Source organism: Vigna umbellata, chromosome 7 (assembly GCF_029865625.1).
Source record: "Vigna umbellata cultivar VRB3 chromosome 7, Vumbellata_1.0, whole genome shotgun sequence".
Classification (NCBI taxonomy): Eukaryota; Viridiplantae; Streptophyta; class Magnoliopsida; order Fabales; family Fabaceae; genus Vigna; species Vigna umbellata.
In genome coordinates this window covers 6,617,698-6,633,829 of record NC_142171.1, presented here as the reverse complement: position 1 = coordinate 6,633,829, position 16,132 = coordinate 6,617,698, and the positions used below count along the sequence as shown (strand labels likewise).

Sequence of the window (16,132 nt, the reverse complement as noted above, 5' to 3'; positions counted from 1 at the left end):
TAGTCAAAATATTTATAAATGTAGTATTTAATCTTTAAATGATTATTTAAAATATTAATATTAAAAAAAAAGAGAACAATATCTCTATATTTTTCCATATTTTTATTATCATAATTATGTTAATAATTAAGTGTATGATTGAAAACAAATTTTAAAATTGTATAAATAAATAAAAATTTAAAATTTATATATATATATATATATATATATATATATATATATATATATATATATCGTGTAAAATTAAAAATTTGTTTGTTAACTTTTCTTAATTAAATTATCACTTGTAACAAGTTTAAATAAACTAATTATAAACAAGTAGAAAATAAAACTTTTTTTTAATGAATTGAAGTATAGACCAAAGTATTTTATATTTTCTTGTTGTGTTGTTCAATCATGAATTAATGTATTATAAATAATTTTTTTATGATTATATATTAAATGAATCAATTACTGCAAAATACTAATATAAGTACATCAAAGCATATTAAACTTAACTATAATTCATATAAAATATAACAAAAAACATACTATCATAACTTTAAACTCTACAAATAAACTTGTCTATAAAATTTATAAGAATAGTTTTTAATGGTGTTACAAATAGTGTTGTTAGTAAAGATAAAATAGGTGTAGGCTTTATTTTTTCAGTTTTAAAAGTTTAGACAAACATAATCAATTTGTTACAAATTTCTAACAATCAAATTTTAACACCAACTTAGAAACTTTCAGTGGTTGACATGTTAAGTTGGATTTTCGTATTATTTTTAGTCACAATTTAGTTTTGTATAATTAAATTATTTTCAGTAATAATATATAAAAGATATTAAAGATATTATATGTTAATTTGTTATTTTTATTAATCTTTATTTTAAAAAAATCACATATCACTTTAAAATTATATTACAATTACATAATATTATTAATTTAGTCTCTATATTTATTTATTTTTATTTAATATAATCTCAATTTTTATATTAAAATAAAATTTATTTTTTATATACATCTTAAGTGATATTTTTTAAATATTTTTAAAATTGAATTTAAAATCAACTCTAATATTTTTATATATAATTTCGTTGATTAAAATAGTGTTTTATTTATTTAAAATTATTTAATTAAATATTATATGTGTAAATTTTTATATATAATTTTATCTATATTAATAAATTTAATCATTTTCGTATACTTAACATATTTTAACTAAAATTAGAATGAAAAGACTGATTTAACATTAATAAAAATTTGTTTAAAATAATTTATTTAAATGTAATCTACGTTAAAATTAGTTTAAAAATATTTTTAGAAATATTTAATAAAAAGTAACAAATAAAATTTATACAAAATTAAATTTAATCTCAATTTAAAAAAAATTACATTATTGCATTTTAGAAAAATGACTTAATCACGTAACTGACAATATCAATCACAAATTAAAACATGACATTGCCTTTAAGACTATTTATATAATACTAAAAAAAAGAACTTAATTACATCATTTTTTATAAACTAGAACCAAATTAAGACTAAAGAAACCTGAAAGACCAACCTGACATTTTTTAACCAAAACTGAGACAAAAAAATAATTAAACCTATATATTTAATCTTTAACCATTGAAAAGTAAATGAACTACATAATGATATCTTCAACCCAATGGTGTTCTGGATAACAATAAAAATTCATAATAAATGAAATGATACAGGTGAACCGGTAGTAGCAGGAATAACAAATAATGACAGCGTAAAAATCTAGTACTCTTTTAGCAACTTACACCTTCAAAAATTGTTTTAAGTACATAATAATAAATAATGAAAAAAAACTCCTTAATCACATCATCATAGTTATGCTACACAAGGTGGGTTGGCAAAACCTACAGTAACAAGATGAACTGAAAAAAAACAACTAAGCTCCAATCAACTTGAGAAATGCCTATAATAAACCTCTGGTCTGGTCCTAAAGAAAAAATATGCCTTGTGATGTGAGTTTGAACAATTACAATGTGACTATTCCTTGGCTAGCCTTGCCTCAAACCCCCCTCCAGGCCTCTTTACAAGATTGAAAGGCATGTATGTCCCAAGAAGTCTGTCCCATATGGAAAAGAATGGCTGAGAATAATTGTACTTCAGCCCTTGTAGTTGATGATGAATGTCATGGTAAGCTGTGTTGTTCTGGAAAAGCAAATGGAAGATGTTGCCAGGTAACCACAGTCCACAGTGATCATCAACAGTTTTCACCACGGCGAAGCAGAAGAATATAACTGCTGTTCTTGCAGTCATCCCTGAGACAAGAAATGAGATGGCACCACCTACAGTGTCAAGTAGAAGACCCTCAATAGGGTGATTGTAAAGGGCTCCTATTGCATAAGGAACAACCAGTCTGTGATGCTGGGAGTGGATATGGCGATATAAAAACTTGTTCTGATGCATGTACCTATGCACAAAGTACTGCCATGTATCCATCACAAACATCGCAATAACGATCTGCAAGATTTGCTTGGGCATAGAAGGCTGCACTATAACCCCAGATGCATTCGTCGTTGTAGTCAACTGCAAAGTTGCAGGATGCGTATCATCAGACACTCTACCAGAAACAGCTAAAGAATTTGTCTACAGAAAACTGTTTAATTTCTAGCACACCATAGGTAATTTCTCTCTCTCCAGACATTTAGTATGATAGGTCCACTATAATTTTTATGAGCTATCTAGAAACTCCTAAGAGTTTGTTTGATTATTTAACATACATATACTTTGGAAGTTAACTATTTAACTATTTATTATGGTCATTAATTATTTAACATACATATACATTGCTATTACTTCTTTGAGTTTCTAGATATGTATATGTTAATTATTTTACATATACTTATCTACTAATATAATAGCCACTATACTTCAATTCCTTAGAATTCCTTCAAGCATTAGAGGCCTGGGTTATCAATAACTGGTTTACATGGTATCTTCATCAGGTTGCCAAACCAAACAGGAAAGCCTAGAGTAAAAAAAACCAATGAAAATGAAATAAGATCTGCTCAACTGACACTCTATAAATCTATAAAGATGACCAATCTTTACCCTACTAGATGATAAAACTTAAAGATAGATCCACAATGTTTTTAACAGAACACAAAAACTCGCTAGTCAGAGTTATAGCTAGAGCAAATCTTGGGGTCCGTTAAATTTTATTATGAAGGAAGTTGTCAAGAGGGATCTCACGGTAAATACATCTCCAAAAAAATCGGTCCGTAACCATTTAATGGCGTTGGGAAATCCATGCAGCCAACTTCACCTAGTGGGATAAGGCTTTGGCAGTGGTGGTGGTGTTGTTCCTACACTATCTCCAAATGTGATTTCTCTTTCTTCCTTATAATATCTCTTCTTTTGCCAGGGCTCGAAAAGTTTATTACAAACTCAGATTAAATTTTAGACTTAGGTGGAACCTAAACTCCCATGAATGAAAAGGCCGAAGGCAGAGTCTCAACTGAAAGCCAAACCTAATTCACAAGAAAATATTCAACTAAAAATTATAATGTAGATTGATTCTTCCAAATAATCAAGTATTATATAGCATGGAACAAAAAGACCGAAAGAAAGAGGGAAGAGAGAAGAAGAATAAAACAGAAAGTACAAATATAAGAGAAACAAAGAGAGCAGGTGCCAAATACGGCACTTCCGTTATTGTTTCAGCCTGCCCTATATACAACAGTCCTACTTTTTTTATAAGCAGATAATCAACAACTATGAAATCATATCTAACAGTAGATTACTAACTAATATTCTTTTCTTATTTATATTTTTATATCACACCTTCACTGTTGATATGCCACCTAACATGTCTAGATGGAAGCTCATATCTAAACATCAAACCATTCACATATCAAGCAATTGGACAGACCACTCCATGAACAAGCCACACCATGCAATTTGTTAGATCCCATATAGAGACACGTGACACCCTGCCAAGCTGAAAATATATTTTACCCAATAAAGAGCTTATATTTGAAGCTGATCAATTCATGAAAAACAAGGATGGATCACTCTTAATGTTAGCAAAAGACTATTGTTTTGTGATGGACAAATCAAACTCGTTACATGGTGGGAAATGACTACATAAAAATTAATTCAGAGTTTTCACGCTAAAAAAATTGTGTGAGAGCATGAGAGAGCAACAAAAACAGAAATGGATGAAAACGATAAAGAAGCAACTACCTAATTGAAGTCGTTAATCGCTCTTTCGTATTCCCAAGCATTATGCTTGAAAATATATGTTATCAAAATCACTTTGCACTAATAGAAGAGTCACTTGTCCTCTTTTACTTTTCGGGCTCGGTTTTCCTAATATTAACTCTTTCATTGGTCTAATTTTGGGTATTGAAATTTTTAATCAATTAATTGAGCCAAAGGTATTTTATGAAGCGCCTTCTCGTTTAATGCAGAAGGTGTAGCTTCGACATAAATAATGCCATATCATTTTGCAAACCAATCAAAGAGGCTCTTCTTATCCTTTCAAGATGGGAAGAGAGGCTATGAGAAACATCAAGGGTCATTTGTCCAAAAAACAAAGTAGATGAAAGCAACAAAGGAACAATTAGAAGTAGGGATAATCAAACTAAACCGAAACTAGAAAATGGAATGACAGAGTTATTTTAAAAATGCTATTAACAACAACGAGAAGAAAAGCATCAGCAAGAAACAGTGCTGAAACTTGAATAGTTCTTTCAACTAAAATACTATGTTAACAACAAATGCTATTTGTAGAAATTAACTGAAATGTAGAAGAACTGACCAAGAATAGAGCAACAATTGCCTGAACAAGCTGCTGAAGCAAAACACCCTTCACAACTGTTGAAAAGGGAACCAAATTCTTCTTTTCCTCGTCTTTCATAGTATGCAAGCGATACTTCTCTAAAGGTGGGAGCAAATGATAAAATCCAGCATATACCCAATAAAGCACAATAGGGGCAAACGTGCCCATCAATTCATCGCTCACATATCCTTCCCAGAAAACCATTGTACAGATCCAAACGTGGAAACAAGTCAATTTCCAGCAAAAACAAACCAACCCAGAAACAAACTCGGCAAGTCAAAGCTGCATTACAGCTAAAGATCTTAACTTGGACAAGCTCCTTCACTCCCTGAAAATAAAATTCAGAACTGTTCACTTGATAAGCAGACACAAGAAGAAACAAGAATAACTAACAGCTTCACATATGTTTGTTTACATTATACTAATACTTCGAAAAAACCAAAATAAAGAAAAACAAAAAGAGAAACAGAGATTTTCGTTAAACGGCGTTGAATTCCAAAAACCTGAAATTGTGAAGATTTTGAAACTTCCCCACAAGTTCTCAGAAACCAAGTTCAAAGCAAAAAGCTTTCCAACAACACAGAAAAAGATAACCCATAATAGATTCTAGAACGATAGCTTACCCGGATACCCAGACGCTATAAATGTTTTCAGCACATTGCTCGATCAGATCTAGGGCATAATCCGAACGGGATAAACAATGGTGACAGTTGTGAGATTCCGAAGATCTCCAAAAGTTTGAATTTTTATTTCAAACTTGAGCTAATTTTATTGTTTTTTTGCACTTTATCTTCTCTCCCTTCTCTGTACCTTCTCCCTTCAGAGAGAAAAGAAACGTTTTTGGGAGACGCGAAAATGATTGATGCATTTTCTTTTTCGCCCCTTCGAGACCTAATTTTGATGCTAGGAAATGAGAGAAATAGTGTTGGATCCACGTGTTGCAAGCCCGTGATCCCGATCAAGCTTCCTTCCATCACGAACGTTCGAAAAGAGGTTTTTGCCATTTTTCGTAATTGGACAAACAACAACACGTTTTCTTACTTAGTTTGTACTGTCACTTAAAATTTTCGTAAGATTAAAATGTATATATAATAATAACATGATAAATTACGGAAACCATATGTTTAGGGTTGACGAACGGATTTTTAACGAGAGTTCAGTTTGTTTTTAAAATTACCAATATAAATTTTTTAGAATTTTTTTTTATGAAGGGTTAAGTCCTGCTATAGAAATAAATTTTTATTACGAAGAAGTTATGTTGTGGGTAACTTTAAAATATAAAAAAGAATTCGTTAAAGGGAATGATGGTTTTTCATAAACTAAAGTAATAATTTACCTAAAATTTTAGGTCGATTTGATCAATTATTTTTCAAAAGATGATGCAAACTAAAAAAGGATAGTGGTGTATGTGTTGCAATTCTCTAATCCACTAATTTGATGGTGCCTCACAAATTAGAAGAGGCGTTATCTGTATTCATAAATCTGTCCTGAGTTTTGATTGAACAATTTAAAGTCTCTTTAATTAATTTTTAGTTGAAATTTCATGTTAAACAATACTATTCTATTAAAAAATCTCAAAATCATTACAATTAACATACACAAACCATAAAACTCATGATTTTAATACATCACAATATATAAGAAAAACATGCATCTAAAACATATTCAGTTTATATCACATTAAATTCTAATTCAAATATATATATATATATATATATATATATATATATATATATATATATATATATATATATATATATATATATATATATATCCAAACAATTTAACTTAAAACAAGTATAATTATCTTTTTTTATATGTGAAAACAATATTTAACAATTCTAAGTGTCTAAAACACATTTTATTAGTTCTGTCTATATATAAAAACATCAAAAAAAGAATATAATCTATTATAAAGATCACTGCTTAGCAAAGATCGTATTGATGATTCAAATAACGCATGCAAACAAGAAAAAACTACATGCAAAACAAAAAAAAAATAAAAATGGTCTTACAAAATAAAGAAAAATAGATTTAATCAGACATCCCTATTTTTGCAGAAACGTTTCAAACAGGTCATCGTATTTAAATGTTCTCAATTAGATCTCTTATTGTGGAAAATTGCATCAATTTAGACATTACCGTTAGTTATGTACTAACACCGTTAAAGGAGGTGACACGTGTCAGTTCATGTTTTTTTTTACTATTTGAATTATTATTTTTTTATTATTTCATTTTATATTTATTTTTAATTTAAAAAAAAAATAAAAATGTCACGTGTCAAACTGAGATTATGCCACGTGGCAATGACAGCGTGACATAGCAATGACAGTGCCATGTGGCATTGTCAGGCCATGTGTCATTGATTAGTCTCAATTTGGTCCCTGTATTTTTATTTTGTCTAAATTTGATTTCTGTATTTTTATTTTGTCTAATTTAGTCTTAATTTTAAAAATTAAACAAATTTTGTCCCTCCTCAAATTCAAACAAAATTTAAATTGTATATAAATATTAACAAATACTTTTAACAAGATTAAGTTTAATTATATTTATATTACTTATGTTAATTATGTTATTTAAATATACCTATAAGGGTTTAAAAAAGAGTGACATAACATGCATGTGTGAATTTTCGTGGAGAAAGTTTTCATAGAAAATCATGAAAGAAGAAACTACCTTTAATTACCGTTTTCCCGAAAACATTCTCCAATTTTTATCTCTTATAAGTATATTTAAACAACATAATTAACATTTATATATTTAATTAAATAAAAATATAATTAAACTTCTTGTTAAAAATATTTAATAAAAATATCAATTTTATTAAAAATATTTGTTTAAATTTATATACAAATTAAATTTTGTTTGAATTTGGAGAGGGACAAAATTGTTTAATTTTTAAAATTAAGACTAAATATAGACAAAATAAAAATATAGAGATCAAATTGAGACACAATAAAAATATAGGGACTAAATTGAGATTAATGGAATGACATGTGGCCTGATGACACGTGGTATTGTTAGTGTCATGTCACAGTGTCATTGTCACGTGGCACAATATCAGTTTGACACGTGACATTTTAAAAAAATAAAAATAAATAAATAATGAAATCATAATAATTAAAAAAAAACTACAAATTGACACATGTCACCTCCTTTAAGGATGTTAGTAGGAAACTAACGAGGTATAAATTGATTCATTTTTTCACAATAAAGATTGAGAGCATTTACAATACAATGACCTCAGACAATCCTACATAGATAAGAATGTCCAAAATGATTAAAAAAAAATAATAACTTACTAATTCAAATAAATTAATAGATTCAAATTAAATAACTCGTCTTAAGAATATTTTTATAATATATTTTAAAATAATGATCCATTTATACTAAATACTTTTTAAGAATAAAAGTAAAAAATATATATAAAAATTCAAACAAATCAAAACCTAAAATATAGAATCTAAATTACTAATTAAACTACTGTATTTATTCTTAAAAAAAATATTTTTTATGTGTGATTTTTTAAATTTAAAATATATTTTTTTGTGATTTTATTTTTATTTTCATTTTTTTATGCATTGAAAATTATTTGAAGAAAAAAACTGAAAATGATATATAAATAACTTATTTAAACTTTTGTTGAAAATAAAAATAAAAATATCTTCACTAAATTGAGTGAAGGAACTTTAAATAATCATTACATACTAAAAATAGAGTAACAGTTAATAAATATTACTCCCCCGAGGTTCTTCGGAGAAATAAAGCAATAAATAGGTTTTATTGGATAAATTATGTGTAAAAGATTTTTTTTAATTATCATAAAAAACTATTAACAGATTAACAGTCACAATTAATAGTCAAAAAGGGTATGAGATAAGAAAAGTATGACTTGTGTATGATTCCCAATCAGAATGTTCACACCCAATATCCCAATCCCATACACCCCGATTATTGTGTGACCGGTACACCTTTGACCCCAATGCTCTAATCACTGCACATCACCGAACTGTTGAATCTTGAGACACACGCAGTCGCATCACGTGGATGATCTCACACTCTCACTACCTCACTCAAGGGCACTTGATCTGCCTCAGAGGAAGGTTCCTCCAACCACTGATATCAGCTTCCTTCTTTGACCGCAACACTATCCCAAACCGAAACGAAAACCTCTCACAATTTTCCCAATTCACGCGTTTCTTTCCTTTTCTAACACCCTTGGCTTAGGTTTTTCGTTCCGCAGCTCGGTCTTCGAATCCTCTCACCCAGAGGTTCGATTCGTACCATGTAATTGTGGGATTTTTGCTTAGCCACTTCTTTATTCCCAAATTTTTGTTCTCTATTTCCCCGGTTAGGCTTTTTCATTCCAGGATTCGATCGCCGGTTTCGAGTACACGAGGCTTGGGTCGTGTCATATTGTTGGGGTTTTGGTTTTGATCTTGAAAGTGGTAGTTTTTGCTGTGGGTGATCGACGTTGTTTGGTTTTTGCTCACGATCGAGAATGGGTGAAGCTTCAGGAGATGGTTCCGCTGATTGTTTCAGCCAGATGATGTCGTCGATGCCGGGCTTTCGCTTCCATCCTACGGATGAGGAGTTGGTGATGTACTATCTGAAGCGGAAGATTTGTGGGAAGAGGCTGAAGCTCAACGTTATTCGTGAAACCGATGTGTATAAGTGGGATCCTGATGAGTTGCCTGGTATTTGATCGCTCCTCTTTATACTTCATGATTTTTTTTAGTCGATGATTGACTGATTGTTATGACGTTGACTTGGGTTTGTGTTTCTTTTCATTTGGTTGTTTTTGTTGTTCGATTAGAAGTTGATGTGGGGATGGGTATTCAGATCTTCATGTTGTAAATATTTGTTATGACTGGTCTTAGTATTTTGATGAAGTGATGCTTTGGGTGCGATTTTTTTGGTGCAGTACCAATCGTTGACTTGGGTTTACTTCGATGAGTGTTATTTGGTGTTTCATTTTTAGCTCTAATAAGCGGTTCAGGTTATATTTGTGTTGCTGTGAATATGTGCTGTTTTTTATGTTAGGATGCTCACAGGGGTTTTGTTTTCCTTAGCTTTGTAGACTGATGATTTCATTTACGACAGCTCTAGCTATGTTCTCTCTTTTTTTTATATATATTCGGGGGGTGGTTCGAGATCTCTTCATTGATATGGTGGGTATTTCATAGGAATCAATGTTTCAATATTGTGAATGCTTTGTAGTTCTAAAGTTTTGGCTTATCTTACACAAAAATTATATAGATTTTGATATTATGTGCATATATACTTATCTTTCATATTCAGTCTCAATATTTCTTTAATCTGATTCATAAAATTTTGTCTGCCATTCAGTTTATTCTTGTTTCGATACTAGCTAATTAATGGCTTATAATATTTTGCAGGGCAATCCATACTGAAAACTGGAGATAGGCAGTGGTTCTTTTTCTGTCACAGAGATAGGAAATATCCTAATGGTGCAAGGTCTAATCGAGCCACCAGACATGGATACTGGAAGGCAACAGGAAAGGATCGTAATGTGATATGCAATTCTAGGGCAGTTGGAGTGAAAAAAACCCTGGTTTTCTACATAGGCAGAGCTCCTAGTGGAACGCGGACTGATTGGGTTATGCACGAATACACCATGGATGAAGAGGAGCTTAAGAGATGCCAAGGTGTTAAGGTACCATTTTAAGTACCCATTTTGCTTCAAACTTTTTTATTTGTTTTCCTTGTTGTTTTGATGATGGTAAGAGTAAATGTACTGACTTTCAGTTTTTATATAAATTCATTATCAGGACTACTATGCACTTTATAAGGTTTTCAAGAAAAGTGGACCTGGTCCTAAAAATGGTGAACAGTATGGTGCACCATTTAATGAACAAGAGTGGGCAGCGGATGATGACATTGTGGATTTTAATAATAACATAACTGATCAGGAGGATCCAAATGTTGTCCATGAGAATGGGAGTGCACTGCTTCCTTTGCTTGATGATGAAATCAATGACATCATTAGAGAAATTTTGGATGATGAGCTTGTCCTTGATCAGCAGCATGTGAATGGTTATCTTGACTTTCCTCAGGTCTGTAATCTTCTCATTTTTTCTTACTTGATTTATATCCACCTTCATTTCCTTTTTGTTTATGATGTGGGTAGGGTGAAGGGGTAGGAAACCTTTAGGAGCATATACTATATATGTAATTATTTATACTTTTCCAAGTTCTGATCTTTTTGTCTATAAACTGATTTTCCTTACCTGAGGGGATAAAGATTATTGTTGACGTTGTTGGTGATAAACTGGCTTCTGATATGACTGCAAAAATTTGTGAAAAGCTGCTATATGTTGTGGTTTTGGATTTGTGAATGCTGAAAAATAATACATTTTGAATATCTCTACTGAAATAAAGAAACTAGAAGGCAGTCTCATTTATTTTGTTGATTGTAATGTTGGTCTTCCTTTCTACCTTTATCAGATTTTTCCTAGCTACTGATGATTCGTTGCCCTTTTAATTTCTACTTGTCATTTCTGAAAGTCATTTACTGATGTTTGTCCTAAAATTGTGTAGGTTGTTACTGAAGAAACACAAAGTACTGTTGTGGATCAGTTCTCTGAGGTGCTTATGTACCGTGAGACAACCGATCCTAGCTGTCAATATTTTGATGTGCAGCCCAGCTTTGACTTCAACCAGCCAGTTACTTCTCATTTACAAGTTTCTGAAGCTTCTGAGGTTTCTTCTGCCTCCAACATCCAAAGAAAGGGGCTTGACTTGGATAAGGTTGGCTTTTTGGAAATTAATGATCTCATTGATAATGATCCTGCTTTGGCAAATGTGGAAAATCCGGTGGAGTACCCGCATTTTGAAGATGGGTTAAGTGAACTTGATCTGTACCAAGATGCAGAGATGTTTCTTCGTGACCTGGGGCCAATAATTCACGAAACAGATTCACATGCATATACAAATGCCCTTGTCAGCAACAATATCGAAAGTCAAAGTTACCAGTTGCAATCCGGTTCTGAGGATGCCAACCAAACTGTTGGTGAATTCTGGATGCACGATGAAAGAAACACCCTGATTCCATCAGAAGAAGGCTTTGTCGATTCTTTCTCACTATCATCCCCAGGTATAGCCAACAGCACACGATACAGTGTTGCTCCCCTGCCAAAAAATGATTTTACTCTTTGATTCGGATGGAGATGCAAGCTTCCCATCTCATTTGTTCTGAGCTCTTCACAGTTTAATGCTCTTGATTGACATGCCAGCTTATATGCATGGCAGGAACTTTTCTGGAGTATAAAATTTGTGCCATTTTGATAGCTTTTAAAACTCAAATTAAGTTTTCTGATTTTATGTTCTCTCTGGAAAAATGAGAGCCGAGCCAGTTTCAAGTGTCTGTTTTGTAAAATCTAAAACAAATGTCTTAGGCTATCCCCTGATATATGCTAGTTGTTGTTTTTTTTGGTCATGTTTTAGGTGTTGTATGTGAATCTCTCAGCTTTCCTACGGAAGGCAATTACAGTCAAAGTAGCACCGTGGAAGATGTTTCTACAAGTAGCTTCTCCTCTTCTCTCTGGGCCTTTGTTGAGTCAATACCTACTACTCCTGCATCAGCTGCTGAAAGTGCTTTGGTGAATCGAGCTTTGAATCGAATGTCTAGCTTCAGCCGGGTAAAGATCAGGCACACAAACATTACTGCAGGTAAAGACACTGCAACTACGAAGAAAGCAGGCAGAAAGGGATTTTCATTCCTTTTCTTCCCTATTCTTATTGCTTTATGTGCTTTTTTGTGGGTTTTTGTTGGAAACTTAAGATCATTAGGGAGATGTATCTCTCCTTGATTATTATATACCATGTAAATCCAAAGTTTTGCTGCTAGGTATATATTGTCTGGGATCTCCCAGTTGTCTGGTACCTCCCGTAACTGCCAAGCAGTGCTGTTCTAACATATTCTCAAAAATAAAAAAATATATAGTTATCTTTGTGAATATTGAGGTCATTATAAGGCGTAGGGTAAGCCTGATGAACCTTAATTGAAGAGATGGCAATGTACAGGAGTTTGCAGGGTGATATGGTAGCCAAGTTTTCAAACTCGTCTAATCTTATTTTTTTATTGGTTTATAAAGTTTTTTTGGGCCCATGTAAATCTTGTTTTTATTAACCTGGACAACATTTTATTTTGGAGATTGATTGTTCATGGATAATATCTCATTTTGTGGAATGTGTCTTTGGATTTGTGATTATCTTTGTTGGTTATAACGCCTCATTATCATTAGATTGTTATTGTTTAAAAAATAACCGGTCTGCAACTAAGTCTGAGAATCTGGATGGTTGGACAGAACAGGTTTGTTCATTAAACCTGAGCAGATCATGAAACTTAGTCAATGGATCAGGAATCGTCTAAAATTGGTCCAATCATTGGATGGTTTCATTAAAATTAGTTTGAATTGCTTTTATTTCCTTAAAAGTGTTTCTTGTATTTTTTAGACCATTTCATTACTTTCATTAAACCAGTGTTTATATTTGAAATTTATCAGTTATTTATTTATTTTGTTGTTAAAATACAAGTATTTTTGGTAAGATAAAATTAGTTAATAAATAAATTAAATATAATAATTTATAAAAGTTGTGCTCTAATTTTTTGTAAATTACTTTATTAAAAAATTAAAAGTAGTTTAGAGACAAGGTTGTAATGTTTTTATTATAATTTAAAGTGTTTATTAAAAAGCTTATTTAAATAAAGTCACTATTAGTACATTTTGTTTACTCAATACTGAGCGTGGAGATGTTATTCGAATGTAAATTTTATACAATGCTTTTAAGTTTATTAACTTTATTATTGAACGTGCAATCTTAAAGATATGTATTTATTTGTTTTAATTAATTATATTATTGATGAATTAATGAAAACACGTGCGTCTAAGTATGTTTATTCTTTATGATAATAAAAATAATAAAACTATTGTAATTATAAAGTCAAATATAAATAATTTTTATATTTTATTATAAGGAATTTTTATTTTGTAAGTAATTTTTTAAATAAAAAATGTTTAAATTTAAAAGAACGATTTAAAATTTTAATTTTAAAAAATATTTAAAGAATAAAATTAGAAATTAACTATGGATATAAAAAAGAGGAATCATCTTATACATAAATATAAATTATCGAAAGTATATTTTATTTAGTGGATACATCTAAACTCTGGATCAAACAATTGTTTCTCGACCTTGTGACGGGGAGTGACTAAAGTTTGTGTTTTAATTTGGTTTACATTCTTTAATTTTTAAATTATTGTTCTTAGCCACTCAGTTTTTCTTTTAGAAAATCAAACTGTTAATTACTTTTTGTTTATTGAAAATGGGATCAAAATAACAAGTGCATCGGTGAGGTGACAAAAGTCATTCGATCATATGGAAGTTAATAGTTTAATCAAAATATTTTTTGCATAACTATTTTTATACCAAAGCGTTATATTTTTCAGTTCATGTTTACCAAAGTTGTAGTAAAACATTCAAATGTTTTCGTTTTTTTTTCGTTAATCAATTGATATATTTTCTGCGCACAGTGTTTCGTCTCATTTTAATGTGTCAAGATAATATTACATTACTACCAAATATTTCTAAGTTATTATTCATTTAATATCTTAGTTTAGTTTGACTGCTCGAATTTTCCTCAATTTTTCTGTACTTGTGTACTGTATTGACGGTGTGTAATGCAATATTGGATTGGTTTATCTGTGTTATCTTTTAAGCAAGAGCTTATTTATTAATATAAGTACATTTGTGTTTTTTATGTATTTGTTTAGTTTATTTATTTTAAAAGTAAATAATTGTTTTATTTTATTTCAAAAAATAATCCTTTTTATTTCTTAAATTGGTGATTATGTTAGTAAGTGTTTATTTCGAAAACACTTGTTTTAAGTTTAAACAGAATCATCCTTATTATAATAACAATGTTTTGACCACACTGTTTTATTCAAGTTAATTTCATATACTCATGCGCATGGATTATATTCCTTTTTTAAAATTTATTTTGCATACAGCTTTTATGTGCATAAGTTGATGCATATAAATCATTTGAGTGTGAATATTGTAAGGGCTTGTAAAATTAATAAAGGGACCTTTGGACCTTATGTGGGACATCTAGACCTATCAGATCAAAGGCATATGACCTTAGCAAGGTCTTTCTCCTAAGTCAGCTTTTCACTCTGTCAATTTTTTTCTTCTCTCTAAAACTCATCTTCTAGCTTTCTTCCTAAAATATCATCCTGTTGAACCGTTCAATTTTTGAATAGGTGGTGCTCAAACGTTTACCGCGTCAAGGGCTCCGTAACGGACCGAATGAGTTCTTGTTCCAACAGGTAAGTCATTTTCTCCTTTACTCCACCGTTTCTATCACCTAGGGCATTGTTATTTTACTTAATGCATGCCACTAGAAGTGTTCTACTTCAAATTTGTGGTAATTTCTAGCCTAAAAAGCTAATTCTATCACCATTGGGTGATTTATAGGGTGTCTTTGAATTTTGTTGTGAGAAGCACTATTTAGATCATCCCTGTCAAGTAAACTGTGAAGGGAGCTAATTATTTTTGTATGACTTTATTTGATACAAATATATGCAGGTTGAATGTTGAACTGGTGTGTTCTTGTGAAGTTGTTCTACGATGTTAATTTTTATTGGATAATTATAATTGAGACTATGGAATTGTGCTTAAATAATTTATGCTTTGGTGTTGAACTGGTACATGTGGCAATTATGTTTGTAAGTGTCTCTGTTGAAATTAATCTGTTTTGGTTGAAATTGTTCTGGTGTGAGGGTTTGGAGTAAGGGCTCTCTGATAGCATGTAGTTAGTGTGAGGGGAAGGGTGATATATATAATTGGGTATTTGATGTCTAGAACACTATAGGACAGTTTTAATAACTTAGATAATTAAATCATAACTTGTTAAAAGCCTTTTTTGTTGGTAGGATAGAGGGGACTTAAAAACCTGAGTTGGCACATCCCTGATCATAGAGCAGCCCTGGTCTAGTCCAGTACGTTGTGACTAGTCATATGTGCTAGCGCCGAAGGTGAGTCTGATGCGTTCAGACATCTGAACCCTCTTCGGTGACCAATTGGGGAAAAGTAAGATCTCTACTATGATGAAAATTAGACAAGTAGTTTACCAAATAAGAACCATGATATTATATATATATATATATATATATATATATATATATATATATATATATATATATATATATATATATATATATATATATATATATATATATATATATATATATATATATATATATATATATGAACGTAAACTGGTGCATGGAGGGGATCTCACTC

At 30.6% G+C, this 16,132-nt stretch overlaps 2 protein-coding genes across 3 annotated transcripts; one reads left to right on the top strand and one right to left on the bottom strand.

The window, feature by feature from the left end:
* Positions 1 to 1,734: 1,734 nt before the first annotated feature.
* Positions 1,735 to 5,685, bottom strand: LOC148195041 (very-long-chain aldehyde decarbonylase GL1-9-like). 2 transcript variants are annotated; one of them, XM_088095429.1, is made up of 3 exons: positions 5,428 to 5,685; positions 4,784 to 5,151; positions 1,735 to 2,547 (listed from the first exon to the last, which is right to left on the bottom strand). In XM_088095429.1, the coding sequence occupies exons 2-3, from the start codon at positions 5,006 to 5,008 to the stop codon at positions 2,005 to 2,007; spliced, it is 768 nt and encodes a 255-aa protein (XP_087951555.1). In that variant the 5' UTR covers positions 5,009 to 5,151; positions 5,428 to 5,685; the 3' UTR covers positions 1,735 to 2,004. The 2 variants fall into 2 exon arrangements, with proteins under 2 accessions (XP_087951555.1, XP_047169463.1); XM_047313507.2 differs by having other exon boundaries at positions 4,784 to 5,132.
* A 3,252-nt stretch (positions 5,686 to 8,937) lies between these two features.
* Positions 8,938 to 13,038, top strand: LOC124838002 (NAC domain-containing protein 17-like). Its single transcript, XM_047313501.2, has 5 exons — positions 8,938 to 9,501; positions 10,204 to 10,481; positions 10,597 to 10,881; positions 11,366 to 11,921; positions 12,272 to 13,038. Exons 1-5 carry the CDS (start codon positions 9,306 to 9,308, stop codon positions 12,634 to 12,636), a joined length of 1,680 nt encoding a protein of 559 aa, XP_047169457.2. The 5' UTR covers positions 8,938 to 9,305; the 3' UTR covers positions 12,637 to 13,038.
* The last annotated feature ends 3,094 nt before the right edge of the window (positions 13,039 to 16,132 follow it).